Source organism: Hyla sarda, chromosome 4 (genome assembly GCF_029499605.1).
Source record: "Hyla sarda isolate aHylSar1 chromosome 4, aHylSar1.hap1, whole genome shotgun sequence".
NCBI classification, from domain to species: Eukaryota; Metazoa; Chordata; class Amphibia; order Anura; family Hylidae; genus Hyla; species Hyla sarda.
This window is the reverse complement of record NC_079192.1, coordinates 209,867,275-209,883,883: the sequence shown is the minus strand read 5'-3', so window position 1 is coordinate 209,883,883 and position 16,609 is coordinate 209,867,275. Positions and strand designations below refer to the sequence as shown.

The 16,609-nt window shown below is 41.6% G+C and overlaps 1 protein-coding gene across 2 annotated transcripts in view; it reads right to left on the bottom strand.

The window, feature by feature from the left end:
• Positions 1–14,690, bottom strand: part of SEMA3E (semaphorin 3E) — a 206,022-nt gene extending 191,332 nt beyond the window's left edge. Inside the window, exon 1 of one of the 2 annotated variants that reach the window (XM_056573405.1) lies at positions 14,105–14,690. In XM_056573405.1, coding sequence (XP_056429380.1) covers positions 14,105–14,207 — 103 coding nt within the window. In that variant the 5' untranslated portion in view covers positions 14,208–14,690. The remainder of the gene's footprint in view (positions 1–14,104) is intronic. The other variant, XM_056573404.1, reaches the window with a different exon arrangement.
• Positions 14,691–16,609: the final 1,919 nt, after the last annotated feature.

The window sequence follows — 16,609 nt, the reverse complement described above, 5'->3', positions numbered from 1 at the left end:
TGCCTGTCCCCGAACAGCCTTGGTCTCTGATTGGTATGGATTTTATTACTGATTTACCCCCTTCCCGTGGCAACACTGTTATTTGGGTGGTCGTTGATCGATTCTCCAAAATGGCACATTTCATCCCTCTTCCTGGTCTTCCTTCTGCGCCTCAGTTGGCTAAACAATTTTTTGTACACATTTTTCGTCTTCACGGATTGCCTACGCAGATTGTCTCGGATAGAGGCGTCCAATTCGTGTCTAAATTCTGGAGGGCTCTCTGTAAACAACTCAAGATTAAATTAAATTTTTCTTCTGCATATCATCCCCAGTCCAATGGACAAGTAGAAAGGATTAACCAGATCTTGGGTGATTATTTGCGACATTTTGTTTCCTCCCGCCAGGATGACTGGGCAGATCTCCTCCCATGGGCCGAATTCTCGTATAACTTCAGGGTCTCTGAGTCTTCCTCCAAATCCCCATTTTTCGTGGTGTACGGCCGTCACCCTCTTCCCCCCCTCCCTACTCCCTTGCCCTCTGGTCTGCCCGCTGTGGATGAAATTTCTCGTGACCTTTCCATCATATGGAGAGAGACCCAAAATTCTCTCTTACAGGCTTCATCACGCATGAAGAAGTTCGCGGATAAGAAAAGAAGAGCTCCCCCCGTTTTTTCCCCTGGAGACAAGGTATGGCTCTCCGCTAAATATGTCCGCTTCCGTGTCCCTAGCTACAAGTTGGGACCACGCTATCTTGGTCCTTTCAAAATTTTGTGTCAAATTAATCCTGTCTCTTATAAACTTCTTCTTCCTCCCTCTCTTCGTATCCCTAATGCCTTTCACGTCTCTCTTCTCAAACCACTCGTCCTCAACCGTTTTTCTCCCAAGTCTGTTCCTCCCACTCCTGTTTCCGGCTCCTCGGACATCTTCTCGGTCAAAGAAATTTTAGCTGCCAAAAAGGTCAGAGGGAAAAATTTTTTTTTAGTGGACTGGGAGGGTTGTGGTCCTGAAGAGAGATCCTGGGAACCTGAGGACAACATCCTAGACAAAAGTCTGCTCCTCAGGTTCTCAGGCTCTAAGAAGAGGGGGAGACCCAAGGGGGGGGGTACTGTTACGCCGAGCGCTCCGGGTCCCCGCTCCTCCCCGGAGCGCTCGCTTCACTCTCCCCGCGGCAGCGCTCCGGTCACGTCCTCTGACCCGGGGCGCTGCGATTCCGCTGCCAGCCGGGATGCGATTCGCGATGCGGGTAGCGCCCGCTCGCGATGCGCACCCCGGCTCCCCTACCTGACTCGCTCTCCGTCTGTTCTGTCCCGGCGCGCGCGGCCCCGCTCCCTAGGGCGCGCGCGCGCCGGGTCTCTGCGATTTAAAGGGCCACTGCGCCGCTGATTGGCGCAGTGGTTCCAATTAGTGTTTACACCTGTGCACTTCCCTATATCACCTCACTTCCCCTTCACTCCCTCGCCGGATCTTGTTGCCTTAGTGCCAGTGAAAGCGTTCCTTGTGTGTTCCTTGCCTGTGTTTCCAGACCTTCTGCCGTTGCCCCTGACTACGATCCTTGCTGCCTGCCCCGACCTTCTGCTACGTCCGACCTTGCTTTTGCCTACTCCCTTGTACCGCGCCTATCTTCAGCAGCCAGAGAGGTGAGCCGTTGCTAGTGGATACGACCTGGTCACTACCGCCGCAGCAAGACCATCCCGCTTTGCGGCGGGCTCTGGTGAAAACCAGTAGTGGCTTAGAACCGGTCCACTAGCACGGTCCACGCCAATCCCTCTCTGGCACAGAGGATCCACTACCTGCCAGCCGGCATCGTGACAAGAATCTATGCTATCCATTCATGATCAATGCAGTAGTCTGATTTCACAAGGGAAAGGGCTCTATTTCTTATCCTACCTTTTTAGTCGATTACTATTGGATCATTTTTCCTAGACTTGTAGCCTGATCTATAATGTTTCATTAAAGGGATACTCTGGTGGAAAACTTTATTTTTTTTTTAAATGAACTGGTGCTAGAAAGTTAAACAGATTTGTAAATTACTTCTATTAAAACATCTTAATCATGTTGGTACTTTTTAGCAGCTGTATGATACAGAAGAAATTCTTTACTTTTTGAAAATATTTTTTGTGTTGTCCACAGTGCTCTCTGCTGACACCTCTTTCCGTGTTAGGAACTGTCCAGGGTAGCATAAGTTTGCTATGGGGATGGATTTTCTCCTGCTCTGGACAGTTCCTGATACGGGCATCAGGTGTCAGCAGAGAGCACTGTGGACAAGACAAAAAAAAATAAAAAAATTTCCTCTGTAGCAAACAGCTGCTAAAAAGTACTGGAAGGATTAAGATTTTTTAATAGAAGTAATTTACAAATCTGTTTAACTTTCTGGCAACAGTTCATTTAAAAAAAAAAAAGGTTTCCACCGGAGTACCCCTTTAAAATATCTCTAAATTATAAAACATCAAACATTTATCATTGCCACAGCTTTACATGCTTATCAAGCAACATGCAAGTCATATAAGAAGGTTGTCAATACCCAAACGTTAAACACAAATATCTACAGTGTACAGTACATTCTCTATGTAAACTGTGAACTTCACAGGTTTCCATGGATATAACATAAAAGCCATGACAACGCTAGCAGTGCCGAAGGTGAACAGTGTCAACATAACAGTAACCAATGAAGCATTAGTTCTCACAAATAGCATCATCAGCATGATATACTTGTATTCAGACTTAGTAACTATGTATAAGCTGCTATATTCACTTGACACTTCTATATTACGTGGGTGAAGTAAAATATCTGGAAGGCTTAATGGGGCACTCCACTAGAAAACATTTTTTTTTTTTTTAAATCAACTGGTGCCAGAAAGTTAAACAGATTTGTAAATTACTTTTTTTTTAAAACTAATCCTTCTAGTACTTATCAGCTGTTGTTATGATGCACAGGAAGTTCTTTTTTAATTTCATTTCTGCCTGACCACAGTGCTCTCTGCTGACACTTCTGTTCATTTTAGGAACTGTCCGGAGCAGGATAGGTGTTATATGGGGATTTGCTCCTACTCTGGACCATTCCTGAAATGGACAGAGGTGTCAGCAGAGAGCACTGTGGTCAGACAAAGGAAATTCAAAATTAAAATAACTTCCTGTGGATCATACAGCAGCTGATAAGTACTGGAAGGTTTGAGATTTTTTAATAGAACTAATTTACAAATCTGTTTAACTTTCTGGCACCAGTTGATAAAAAAAAAAATGTTTTCCAGTGGAGTACCCCTTTAAGCGAGGGAATATGGTAATAAATATTAGGTAAAAACATTATTTGAACAAAGAAGTTGTGACAATATGACCTCATGTTGGACATTTTTACAAACTGTTGATATGTCATCCAGACGTGAACATTTTTAATCACTCTTGGTCTCAGTACCCTAGACTGGCTGAGATTGTGAATTATAGCCAAATTAAGCATGCTTCACCCCCCTGCCGATCAGACAGTTGTGTGGTGCCCTAATGCTTTTTGAGAACATTAGTTGGATCAGGTAGTCACCTGGCTATAACTTGCACTCAGAGGGGATCTTTGGGCTGTGACCATGACTGATCTTACGTTTTTACATGTCTGTCTGACAATTCAAAAGGTGATTTAATGACAGTAATGGTTTGAATAGCAGGCATTGGTTTTTTATTGCCAATGCCACAAATCAATGAGAAATATTATGTCTTGTGTAATTAGTACTTACAGTATTTTTGCATGAAAAAGAAAAAAAATGCAGTATGGCAAAGTAGAGCAATAGAGAATTTCTGTCCCACAAGGGAGCATGCTATTTTCGGCTGTTCTTTCTCGTATTAGGATAATTGACAGCATTTAAAAATGAATTCATTTCTATCTTGTGTCTGTACTAAAAGAAACCAATTGCAGAGACATTTATTCTAGCTAGTACACAGCTGTTTCAATCATAGAAACCACAGGTCAATAGAGTATATGCTGGTGAGCTAGAAGAGAGTACTTAGGAAGGTTAATTGTCTGCGTTTGCATCTCAGTTACCAAAAATGTTTATCACTCAATGTTAGTCAGGAAATTAAGCCATTTTTTTTCTTTAAGTACAACTTTTTTTGAAAGCCGAGGAACGTGCTCTCAAATCACCCAAGTGCAAGTAAAAAGTGCAAGTGTTCACACCAAAAAAACGTGCACAAGGATGCGGTCTATCGCAAGCCCTTCTCCGAAAGGAGAGAGGCCCCCCCAACAAACCAAACCCTTCGCCTCCGGGCCAAAAGGCACCTGCGAGGTTCCAGGTACGATGTCCCCTTTCGCCGAAGCTGCTTAGGGACCGAAAGTGTTCCCGGCAAACAACAAGGCGTTAACCAGGTTGTCACCAAGGAACCAGTAAAACCGGTTTGGCATCCTGCCGAAACAGGATGCCACGGGGTATAGCAGGGAGATGAGGAACCTAATGGCCACACACACCTCCCCTAGACCGGCAGGAGGGACACCCAGAAGGGCTACCGCACCCTACCAAATCCTAGTGAACAAACAAACACAAAAAAGTGGACACAGTGACAAAAAATAAATAAATAAATAAATAAGTGGATGTGAGCAGTGTGTAATACTGCCCGGACATCCGACCGGATCTATAAAAATTCCCCGATCCTAGCCGGAAGGCCGGGATACTAAGGGTGAGTGCCCAGAAGAGTGAGAGAAAAAGTGCGTGCTATGTGCTTTCATTCAAGTGGGGTTGCCAATCCCAAGTGAATTCCGGCACCCCCAGGTTGCCAATCCCAGTGCACTTGTGCACCTCGGCCTTCACTCTACCCGGACCTTAAGGCCAGATCCAGCAGGGAACAGGTCTCATTGGGGATGACTGCTGTGCTATACAGCCATCCCTGGTACACCCGTACTACTGTGTGGTTCCCCATCCTGCCTTGGTGGTCTTCCACACCGCCAACTAACAGGAAAGGTGCTACACTTGATTTAAGCCAAGTGTATTTAAAATAAAACTCAAAACATACAGACATGTCAAAAGTTTTGATTATTGGAGGTCCAGATAGAGCCCTGGTTCAACAAACAAGGAGAGACAGAGAATAACTTCACACTTCTCCCAATTAATTTTAGTGATTAATGGCGCCACCAATCAAAACCGCATTATTGCAATATTCTGTCCAAGGCTGCTTCCAAGTACAGCAAATCATAGCTGGATCCTAGATAACCTAAATACAATTTGTAAGGCTAAGGTCCAAGAGAGGTGAGCTTGTTTAATCATAGGGATCAATCTAACAAAGTTGCCTTAAGGTGGAAGATGGGCTCGTACAATCTAATGGTCACAGGCCTTAGTGTATTCAGTGTGCACTTGCATACCCGTTCTGTAGTATACAACAAAACAACAAACCTTTAATCCCCTCCTGCTCTGCAGCGATGCCTCCGGTGTCTTGCTCAAGGCTCACAGTCATCATCTTCTTGTGTAGCAACTTGACGTTGGGCCCAAGAAGCACCTGGGTCCAGTGTGTGGTGTCCCGCCTCGACCAGCCATTCGCTGAGCAGCAGTGTGATACAGGCCTGACAGTCACGCTGCGGCTCAGAAAGAGGATAGCGGAGCAGGACATCGGAGGCATCGCTGGAGGGCAGAAGGTGAGTAAAGTTTTTTTTTTTTTTTTCAACAGCTGCTGGATTACCTCTTTAAATGATCATTCAAAACAGTTTATTTGCCATTGCCTAAATGACATTCTTCAGTTCACGTACTTTGAATATTTAGGAAGTACTGAAGAAACAGATAACAGCAAGAGATAACTAGCGAACAACCTACTGTGGTGGGAGACATCAAAGCTAAGACCTGTAAAATTCTATTAAACTATCACTGCATCATGCAAATGCTTAAGCTCCTGGTGTAGCATCTGCTGCTTTGATGCAAAGATCAGTACCAGATGTAAGACATTGAGAGGTGAAGTTCCAGACACTTATGCGTGTGGCAGTGCACAAATTATCAGTACCACACCTCAGGTAATTCATTACAGAACTTAAAAGATCTTTTGTATATAATACATGGTATGGGCACCGACAAGACAATCATTTAATGGGAAACCATTGGTTCAGCTAAGTTTTTAAACTGTAGAAAAAAATGTAAATACTTATTTTTCACATTAGTCTTGGGCCAGAATAGCAAGACATAAGGAACAGTCATTGTCTTGTTTGTTAATTTATTGTGGGCCCTCAATTAACCTCAGCCCCTGACTACAGTACTATCTGTACTGTCCCAATGGTGACCCAATGGTAACCCTAAGACATAGATGTAATACTTTTGTAATATTTTTTCTTTATAGCTCATCAGAGTCTCTACATTTCTCCCAATTATGTCCAATGAATACGCACTCATCTATCTACTCAACAATTATGATAATGTACCACATGCCACAATTCAACTGCAAAACAAGACTAGGTTGGTCCCATGTTTGTCGAAGACAGGAGCCACTGTATAAATGTATATTGCTCCAAGGTAAGTGGTTATGCTGAATGCATTGCAGCTTGCACTCATATAGCCATACAGTGTATGACTCGCTGCTCAGTGAACAGGAACGGGGACAAAATGTATGTCAAATCCTAAACATATTCCATGGCCGATTTGATCAAAACTTCAAGGGTTTAAAGCGAATATTCTGTGACTTATCTGCAGGGAGTACAGAAGGTGCGTTTGAATGCACCTGAAAGCCTTCTAGCAAGTTAAGAGAGTAGCAGTTCTATAAATGGGCAGCAGATAAGGTTATGTACTAGTGGAAAATCACGGTTTCATGATAGTCCATATGGTTTTCCTGCTGCTAAAAAAAACATATAAGATGTCAATATTTTAGAACAGCTACAAATCTTTTTACCCCTATGTAACTCCATATAAAGCTTTTTAAGCAAATTCCATTTTGACATTCATCAGAGGGAATGTAGTGTATGTGGAGTGGAGATACAAATGCCAGACTGCTCCAGGTGCAACCAAGCTGTCTATCTGCATCTTATCATAAGGTGCGATAACTTGTCTTTAGGCTTCAGAACTGCTAACTAAATCAATTTTCAGCCATTGAACTGTACCAATAAAATCCCTTAAAATGAATATAGCAGAATAGCAAAGAATCATTGGAATTGTATTTTACATCTATTGCGCACCATTCTTGGAATTGTGTGAATAAGTGTGGTATTGAAACATGGTTGGCACATTTAATGTAATTATAATATTCTAAAGTAATATTATAGCTGAACACTCAATAGTATGTTTAAAAAAAAAATTTGTGGCGTCACGAGCCTCCTGCACTGCACTCAACGCTCTAAATGAACATTAGGTGCAGCGATCTCCCCGGCGATCTCCCTGCTGCACCTGGTGTTTGTTTAGTGCATCGGGTGCAGAGCCGGAGGCTCGCAAAGTCACGTCCACGCCCCGCTCATGATGTCATGACCACGCCCCCTCAATGCAAGTCTGTGGGAGGAGGTGTGGCAGCATTGAGGGGGCATGACCGTGACATCACGAGTGGGGCATGACCGTGATGTCACGAGCCTCCGCCCCACACTCCATGCACCGGATGTCTGGGGTGCCCTAGTCGAGATCTCGGGGGTCGATCAGACATCTTATCCTCTATCCTTTGTTTAGAGGATAAGATGTCTAAGGCAAAGTACCCATTGAAGCACTTTAAAAATTACAGTGAACCCTCAACTTACAATGTCTCCAAATACATTAGTTTTAACTTACAATGGTCTCTTCCAGGCATGCTGGCAGCTGTCATTTTGCAATAGCTGGAGGTACCCCGGTTGGAAAACTCTGCAATTCTCTGTGTTCAGTACTGACAGTGCTAAAAGCATTGTAACAATGGCAGAGATTTATCAAAAACCTTACAAAAGAAGAGTGGTGCAGATGCCCACAGCAACAAATCATATTGCTTCTTTCATTTTTTGTGGATCTTTTAAAACATGAAAGAAGCAATCTGATTGGTTACTATGGCCAACTGCACCACTCTTACTCTACACAGGTTTTGATACATTTCCTCCAATGTAACAGTACTGTATATATATATTTTTTTTCTTAGGAAGGAACTAATTACTAGTTTTTCATAAAATGGTACTCCACTGGAAAACATATTTTTTTTAAATCAACTAGTGCCAGGAAGTTAAACAGATTTGTAAATTATTTCTATTAAAAAATATTAATCCCTCCAGTACTTATCAGCTGCTGTTATGATCCACAGGAAGTTCTTTCCTTTTTGAATTTTCTTTCTGCCTGACCACAGTGCTCTTTCCTGACACCTCTGTCCATTTTAGGAACTGCCCAGAGCAGGATAGGTTTTCAATGGAGATTTTCTCCTCCCACGGACAGTTCCTAATATGGACAGAGGTGTCAGTAGAGAGCACTGTGGCCAGGCAGAAAGGAAATTCAAAAAGAAAAGAACTTCCTGTCGATCATAACAGCAGCTGATAAGTACTGGAAAGATTAAGATTTTTTTTAATAGAAGTAATGTACAAATCTGTTCAACTTTCTGGCACCAGTTGATTTATAAAAAAATGTTGTCCAGTGGAGTACCCTTTTAAAGACTCAACATACAATGGTTTCAGGTTTCGTTTTTTCCTTAAAGTTATGGAGTCAACAAACAACAGTTCTAACATACAGTGCAATGGTCTATACCGGGACCGAATAATATTGTATGTTGAGGGACCATTGTATTCATAAAATATGGGATATATTTAGGATTAATCTATGCATGGTCTGTAGCCAACCAACACTGCTTACAAGACAGTTTCAGGACTAATAGGAACTACAAAGATTGCAATTTGTAGTAACAAAAATGCAAAAAAAATAAAAAAAATCAATATAAAACATAAACAGGAACTCTTCACGCCTCTCCATATTTGCTGCCTGAAAGACTTATCTGCCAGTATATATTTGCAAGTTAGCATGTTTAAAAAGAATTGCACCTATCTTTATCATAGGAACTATCAGTTCTGTGGGAAATGACACTAGATGTAGGTGATAGGTATGGAATAAAATGATATGTTAATATAAGAGGCTTTTCTAAGCAACATAGAAATAAATTACAGATCTGCTGCTATTCACTACATCTAATCTGTCTTTGTTCATATCCCACACCATGCTCATGGAAGAGAAGGTGTCACAAATACTGCCGACATGGTAAAGTATTACTTTCTAGTGATGTGAAAAACATGAATATGTAATTACCAGCTAATACACTGAGACACATTGGTAGTGCTAATATAGAAATATCACACAAATGAATGTGTTATACGAGAACAGAATTCCTATACAAAAAGAGAGACTGTTATTTTATGTATTGGTTATATTGTGTATTATTTATCTGTAGACTCAATTTATGCTTTTTGGGTACTAACACAAAACAGTTCATTATATCAGCAGGGATAAAACGTTGCTTTCATTAACTTTTCGGAAATTGCGCTGCAAAGCTGTGATAATGTCTATTTTGGTCCTGAATAAAAGCAAGCCTGTACTTCAGAAACTTCCACAAGGAGTTATTTGTGTTCACTTCCAGACTATGTTGTGCCTCTACAAGAGTTCAGACAATCGTCATCTTAATTAAGGAAGAGCTATTACTTACTACCAGGTTCAAAACTACTAGTCATTTTTGCCGAAAATAATTCCAAAAATAAGTCCAGTGGTAACAAATTTATATCCTATCCGCGGGATAAGGGATAAATGTCTGATCACGGGCGGGGGGTCTGACCACTGGAACCACCAGCAATCTCCCATACCGGACCCTGATTCAGCCCTGGATAAGCTGCTGTATGATGTTTCTCACATAGAAGGTCAGCAGGTACAAACATGCCTATGGGAGAGGCAGAGGCACAGCATTTCTGTGTCTCCGCCTCTCCCATGGAGATGAATGTAGGGGGTGTGTTTGTACCTGCTGACCTGCTGGATACGAAATGCGTTCTAGCAGTGCACCGAACCATTGCCCATTGTCCGTTTGAGAGATTGCGGGGGTCCCAGCAGTCGGACCCCCGCAATGAGACATTTATCACCTATCCTGCAGATAGGGATGAATTTGTTGCCACTGGACTTATTCTTTAATATCCATCTATCTATATCTATCTTACTTAGTATATCTGAAGAAAACACTTACTATGCTTATTCAGTGGCACTTGGCAAGGGAAGTTATATATTAGGCAGCAACTGAATAGTCAGTTCTTGAAGTAGATGTGCTAGAAATAAGAAAAATTAGTAAGCGTAAGGAGCTGAGTTTCTTTGAGAAGGAACAAAATGTGTTTGCTAGATGACTAGGTCAAGAGCATCTAAAAAAAGGTAGGTTTTGTGGAGTGTCCCCAGTAGGCAGTGCATAGTACCTACCGAAAGGGGTCAAGAAAGGACAACTAGTAGACCAATGACAGGGTCATGGGTGCACAAGGTTTACTAATGTAAGTTGGCATCAAAAGTATACCATGGAGCAGTGGAAAAAAGTAGTCTGTACTGTCCAATCACATATTTTTTACATCATCTTGATAGCTAGGTGTGTGTAAGTTACCTAAGGAAGAAATGGTACCAGGATGAAATATAGAAAGAAGGTAACACAGCAGAGGCAGTGTGGGGCTTTTTCCATTTTTTTTTTTTAGGTTCTGGTGTTCATGTGCCACCTATCAGAACACTTGTGCAGACCATATACATTCTTTTCATTTCATTGGTTTTGCTTAGAAAAAGGCTAATCCTTGGAGGTTCCACCTTGCAACTTTAGTTACTGCAACAATCTGTAGTTAAAGGGGTACTCTGGCCCTAATGCATTTTAGGGGATAAGATGTATGATCAAGGGGCACTGCCGCTGGGGACCCCCGAAATCTGTCATTGTGCACCCACCTTTGTGAGCTCTCTGCAGTGCTGGAGCATCCGAGTGTGTAGCATGACGACCACGGGGCCGGAGCCCCGTGGTCATCACACCACACACTCGGAGCTTCCAGCGCTGTGGAGAGCTCACAAAGGTGGGTGGACAATGACAGATTGCGAGGGTCCCCAGTGGTGGGACCCCACGATCATACATCTTATCCCCTATCCTTTGAATAGGGGATAAGATGTATTAGGGCCGGAGTACCCCTTTAACATCTTGGTGCCAGATGATAAAGACTTTTAAATACATAAAGGGAATCAACATGGTAAAGCAGGAGAGCATATTTAAAAGAAGAAAAACTATCACAAGATGACATTGTTTTAAATTAGAAGGCAAAGGTTTATGCAGTAATATCGGGAAGTATTACTTTACTGACAGAGTAGTGGATGCATGGAATAGCCTTCCTCCAGAAGTGGCCGCTGCAAATACAGTGAAGGAGTTTAAACATACATGGGATAAGCATAAGGCTATCCTTCATATAAGATAGGACCAGGGACTATTCATAGAATTACCGGTATATGAATATGCTAGTCTGCTAATCACTAACAAATACTTATAGATTTTTTATAAAGCAAAGCAGAAAGCGTCCTTTGTTAACCTGCTGGGGTGAAGGAAATTGTAATGTCTTTATCTAGATAAAGACAAGGGCACTGTACTGAATTTTTGTCCTTGCAAAAGGAAGTCCAACAACTCCAACTGTATTCACTATTGTAAATTGACAGACTTTCACATTTACCTTTGGAACTATCCATGACAATTTTCTTTCTCATTTTAGGGACAAATATGTGGAGGCAGATTCCTTTAGGCTATAAGAGTAGCATTTACCTTTCTAAGCATCATTCTTATGTAATAAAAAGGATGACATTTTGGACGTGAATCTATTACACTAGGTTAGATGAGGGCATGTGGTAGGCAATGAACAGAACTAGTATTGCCATAAAGCATGGATATGTGGAAGTACATCTACATACTGGACAGTTTATGCACATGTTCAGAAACTCACTGGGATCAAGCAAGCATTAGAAACCGTGGAAGAATAGGAATAAGATGCATAGTAATATAATTTCTAACATGTCAGTTTGTTTCTCAATATATAAATACTCAACAAAACATTCTTACAGGAAATCCCCTTTAAGGGTCTATTCACACACAAACGTCAACAAAATTAAACAAGTTAAGTATGATTACTTGCCAAAAGAATCCATTGTGCTGGACCACTATTATAACAGTTTGGAGGAAATTTACTACACAAAGGTATACAAAAATCTCACATTTTTTGAGCAAAAGCTCATTTGCAGAAAAAATAGTTTTTTGGGACATTTTACATCATACTGGCAACTTTTTAAAAAGTGTACATAAAACCATCATGTAAAGTGCCAAACTGCAATAAATTACCGTATTTTTCACCGTATAAGACCCACTTTTTCTTCCAAAAAAGTTGGTGTGTCTTATATGGCAAATACACATTAAAACCCTGTCCTATCGGGTCGGTTCCTGCAGCCATCAATGGCCGAGACCTGCGGCTAATACAGGACATCACTGATCGCGGTGATGCCCTGTATTAACCCTTCAGATGCGGCAATCAAAGCTGACCGCCGCGTCTGAAGCGAAAGTGACACTAACCCAGCTGCTCAGTCGGGCTGTTCGGGACCGCCGTGGTGAAATCGCGGCGTCCCGAACAGCTTACAGGACACCGTGAGGGACCTTACCTGCCTCCTCGGTGTCTGCTCCGTGCCGGGATCCCCTGCATGGCCGGAGCTCTCCTTCGGCGTCATCACGTCGTCGCGCACGCCATCCCGTCACCCAATAGGAGTGGCGTGCGTAGTGGCATGCGTAGCGGCATGCGTAGTAACGTGATGGCGGCGATGGAGAGCGGGGATACTGGGCAGCAGAGAAGTTCCAGAGCGCTGACAGCGATGGAGGGCGACAGGGCAGAGGTGACGAGTGGTGACGGGTCCGGAGCGGCGGGGACACGTGAGTATTACCTCCTATACCAGTGGTCTTCAACCTGCGAACCTCCAGATGTTGCAAAACTACAACTCCCGGCATGCCCGGACAGCCAACGGCTGTCCGGGTATGCTGGGAGTTGTAGTTTTGCAACATCTGGAGGTCTGCAGGTTGAAGATCACTGTCCTATACTTTACATTGTATTTGGTTCAGAATCTTTTTTTCTAGATTTTCATCCTTTAAAATTGAGTGCGTCTTATATACCGAAGCGTCTTATATGGCGAAAAATACGTTGAAAGAACATAATCTATTAGGGGTTACTAATGAAATCATGTAATACACAGTGGGGGAGATTTATCAAAACATGTGCAGAGGAAAAGTTGACCAGTTGAACATAGCAACCGATCAGATTGCTTCTTTCATTATTAAAAGGGCCCCTGAAAAATGAAAGACACAATCTGATTGGTTGCTATGGGCAACTGGTTAACTTTTCCTCTGCACAGGTTTTGATCAATTTCCCCCAGTATATCTATATCTCAGAACACTAACATGCAAAAAATCATGAAATTTACTGTCCACTATAAGATCATGATAATAACCTGCAGAATATATTTTATCGCAAAATACATCAGTTATTCGTTTTTGAAAATTGTTATTCCAGGTACAGCATTACCTTTTCTTTGTTGTATTATATACATGACAAAAAGTTAAGTTATATGCTCACTGGTATCACAATTGAATGTGTTTGTATGGCAGTTGTTATGACTTTTTTTTATACTACTGCTATACCTGTTACGTATGAGGCACTGCTTGTTTGTTGTTACACTTATAATTATGTTAGCCTTGAAGGAGTCTGCATGACAACATAGGCATCTGCCCCAGGCACTGAGCATTCTGTAATTACAGCATTAAGTCCACTTTAATTTACATATACAGCACAGTAACTACACATCCCACCAAAACACATATTTTATACTTCTTTTACTTCTTCTAACCTTTTACTTGTATTTAGTTATCTAGTTGGTTTGCAATTGTCATAATATTGAATGCCCCTATTTTACATCACTGAATTCATGGGTAGCGCAGCTGCCTTACAGTATGAAATGCACAATAGCTAGCATTGACAACAAAAAAGACGACTAGCTAAAATGCAAAGCAAACATTGCGATCGGATATGAAAAGCTCAGGATTATAGTGCCCTGTAGCATACAAACAGTTCCCAAATGTGATAAAAGATCTGACTAAATAGTGTCAAATACTGTCAGCTTGATCTATTACAGCAAACGGGTTACATTTTACAATTGAAATAGTAACGAATATGATCATCTTACCTTTATATGACAGGCGAAGTCTTGGTTGGCTTGTGTCCGTTGCCAAAGATACAAATACATGAAGTCCAAGGAAAAGCAACGCTTTAATGTGAAAATATGCCATGCTGTTTAAAGTCAGTTCTGTGTGGCTCTCCTCGGAAGGACTATAGCTGCTCTGTTGGAGTTCAGAAAGTAGCTCTCTTTTCAGTGCCTTCTAGGTCTCCCTTAGGAATCCCTTCTCTTCCTAGTACACATTTCCTATTTGTCATGCCTCATTACAATCTGTACTACAGAGTGGTCTCTTGCCATGACATTTGTTTACAGACAGACATGTCATTCCTTAGTCCTTGCCAGTGCTGTGCTGTCTCCTAGTTCTGTGTTCAGTATATCCAGGCAATCCAACATTCAACTAGGAACCCTTTGAATAAACGCCTCCTTGCTGCAAGCTGCTGAGAAATCTGCTCTCTCTAAGACCTGCCAGACGTTTCGTTTTAATTCACCTTTCACCTTGTTTAATTAGAAGGAAAAAAATATTTTAGGAGCTGTGAGATCCTAGCAGCAGGGATGCTGGGCTGTAGACTGTGCTGACTAGAGGAAGATGAGAGAAAGTACTTCACTACTCATTTGACAGGCAACTCCTACTCACTGCACAGGAGCTATTCATGTCATTGCCCTATTAACATTTCATGTAATGCACTACCAAAAAGAAAAAGTCACAATAAAGCCAGTCTTGCTTCCTTCTTTATTAAAGAAAGAAAAGACAATAAAATAAATGGTTTGTGCAACAAAATCCAGATATTTTAAAAATGAAATTGTCATTTTACATATTTTAGTAAATGCTTGTTTAATAACTACAATAGCTGAGTACCCGGAGTTGTCCGGTCTTCCTACCTAAACCTTGTGGGAGAGGAAAAGCAACAATTGTCCTGATATTCTGATCTCATTTTCCGACCTCATATGCCATCCTCATATCTGAACCTCATATCCCATCCTTATATCCCGTCTTTATATCCTGACATCATATCCCATCCTCATATCCTGATCTCATATTCTGTCCTCATATCCAGATCTCCCATACTGACCTCATATCCCATCCTCAGATCCAAACCTCTAATCCTGACTTTATATCTTGTCCTCATATCCAGTCCTCATAACCCGATCTTATATTGGATCCTCATATCCTGACCTTATTGGCCAACCTCATATACTGTGCTCATTTCCTGTCCTCATATCCCAACCTCATATCCTGTCCTCAAGTGTAGCTGAGCTGTGACCAAAAGATTGTAGGCCAAAAATAGAAAGCAGCATGACTTTTTTTGGAGGGGTGGGCTTGGGTTGTGGCCGTGATGAAGAAATTGTGGTTGAACGACCTGTGGTTTGATGTAAAAAATGGTCAGGCATATATAGTGTTTTTGGCCTTTAACCAAAACAAAAAGAGGCAAAAAATAGAAGGGGTGTGGCTTGTGGGTGTGGCTTATGAAGGGGACCTGCAAGCTGAACTAACACGCTCATCAGTAGGGGCAGAGCAGAGCTTGTGGAGTAAGGTACCATAAGGTAAGTTCCATAGTCTTGCAAGGGACTTTAGACAAAAACCTCAACCCTTAAAAATGGGGGTGGGTTAGGGTTAATTTAGCTATCCTATATTTTTAGTTTACATATACATAACAGGTGCACCAATTTGAAATATCTCCAGCTATTTGGAAGTGATGCTGGAACATATATACATATACATTACACACACAAATTTGCCCTGATTTATCAAAATGTGTCAGAGATTTTGCCCATAACAACTAATCACAGCTCAGCTTCCTCTTTTAACGAGCTCTGGTAAAGTGAAAGCTGAGCTGTGATTGGTTACCATTTTTATAACACATTTTGATAAATCAGAGCTATTGAGAGATAGATAGATAGATAGATAAAAGAAAAAGAAGAACAGCACATCCACCATAGATCAGCAGATGAAACCGGTGCATACAGAATCTTGAACCTTGGTTAGGGGCTCCTGATGTATAAAAAAGGAAGCTCTCCACAGCACTAAGACAAAACAGGGTGATTTAATCCATAGAAAAAAGGGTCTTTACAAAAAGCGACATGTCAACCAGCTCTGCCTGGTCTTTCTCAAGCTGTGCACACAGTTGTGACTACATATAAGGGCATCCATCCAATGTCAGAATCCAATCATATTATTCAATTAGTGTAATACAAATACATTATCATATCTATATAAACAATTTGTGCAAAAAGATTCATAAAGTGCATATAGATATAAAAGGGCAAAATCCACACATATCCAAAATACCGGTAGTGTACATAAAGTGCAGACAGTGCGAAATATCACAAAACATAGTAAATGATCCAATTAGAATCACATGTGCTAATTAAAAAGAGCATTTGTCAGATAATACACTCACCAGATATAGATATATAAATAAACATGCCGGCGATTCTGCCGTAACCACGCTAGCGTGGTACAGAGGTACTGTGCATGCGCGCCAGCATCTCCAAGCATTATGACATGACAAGTTC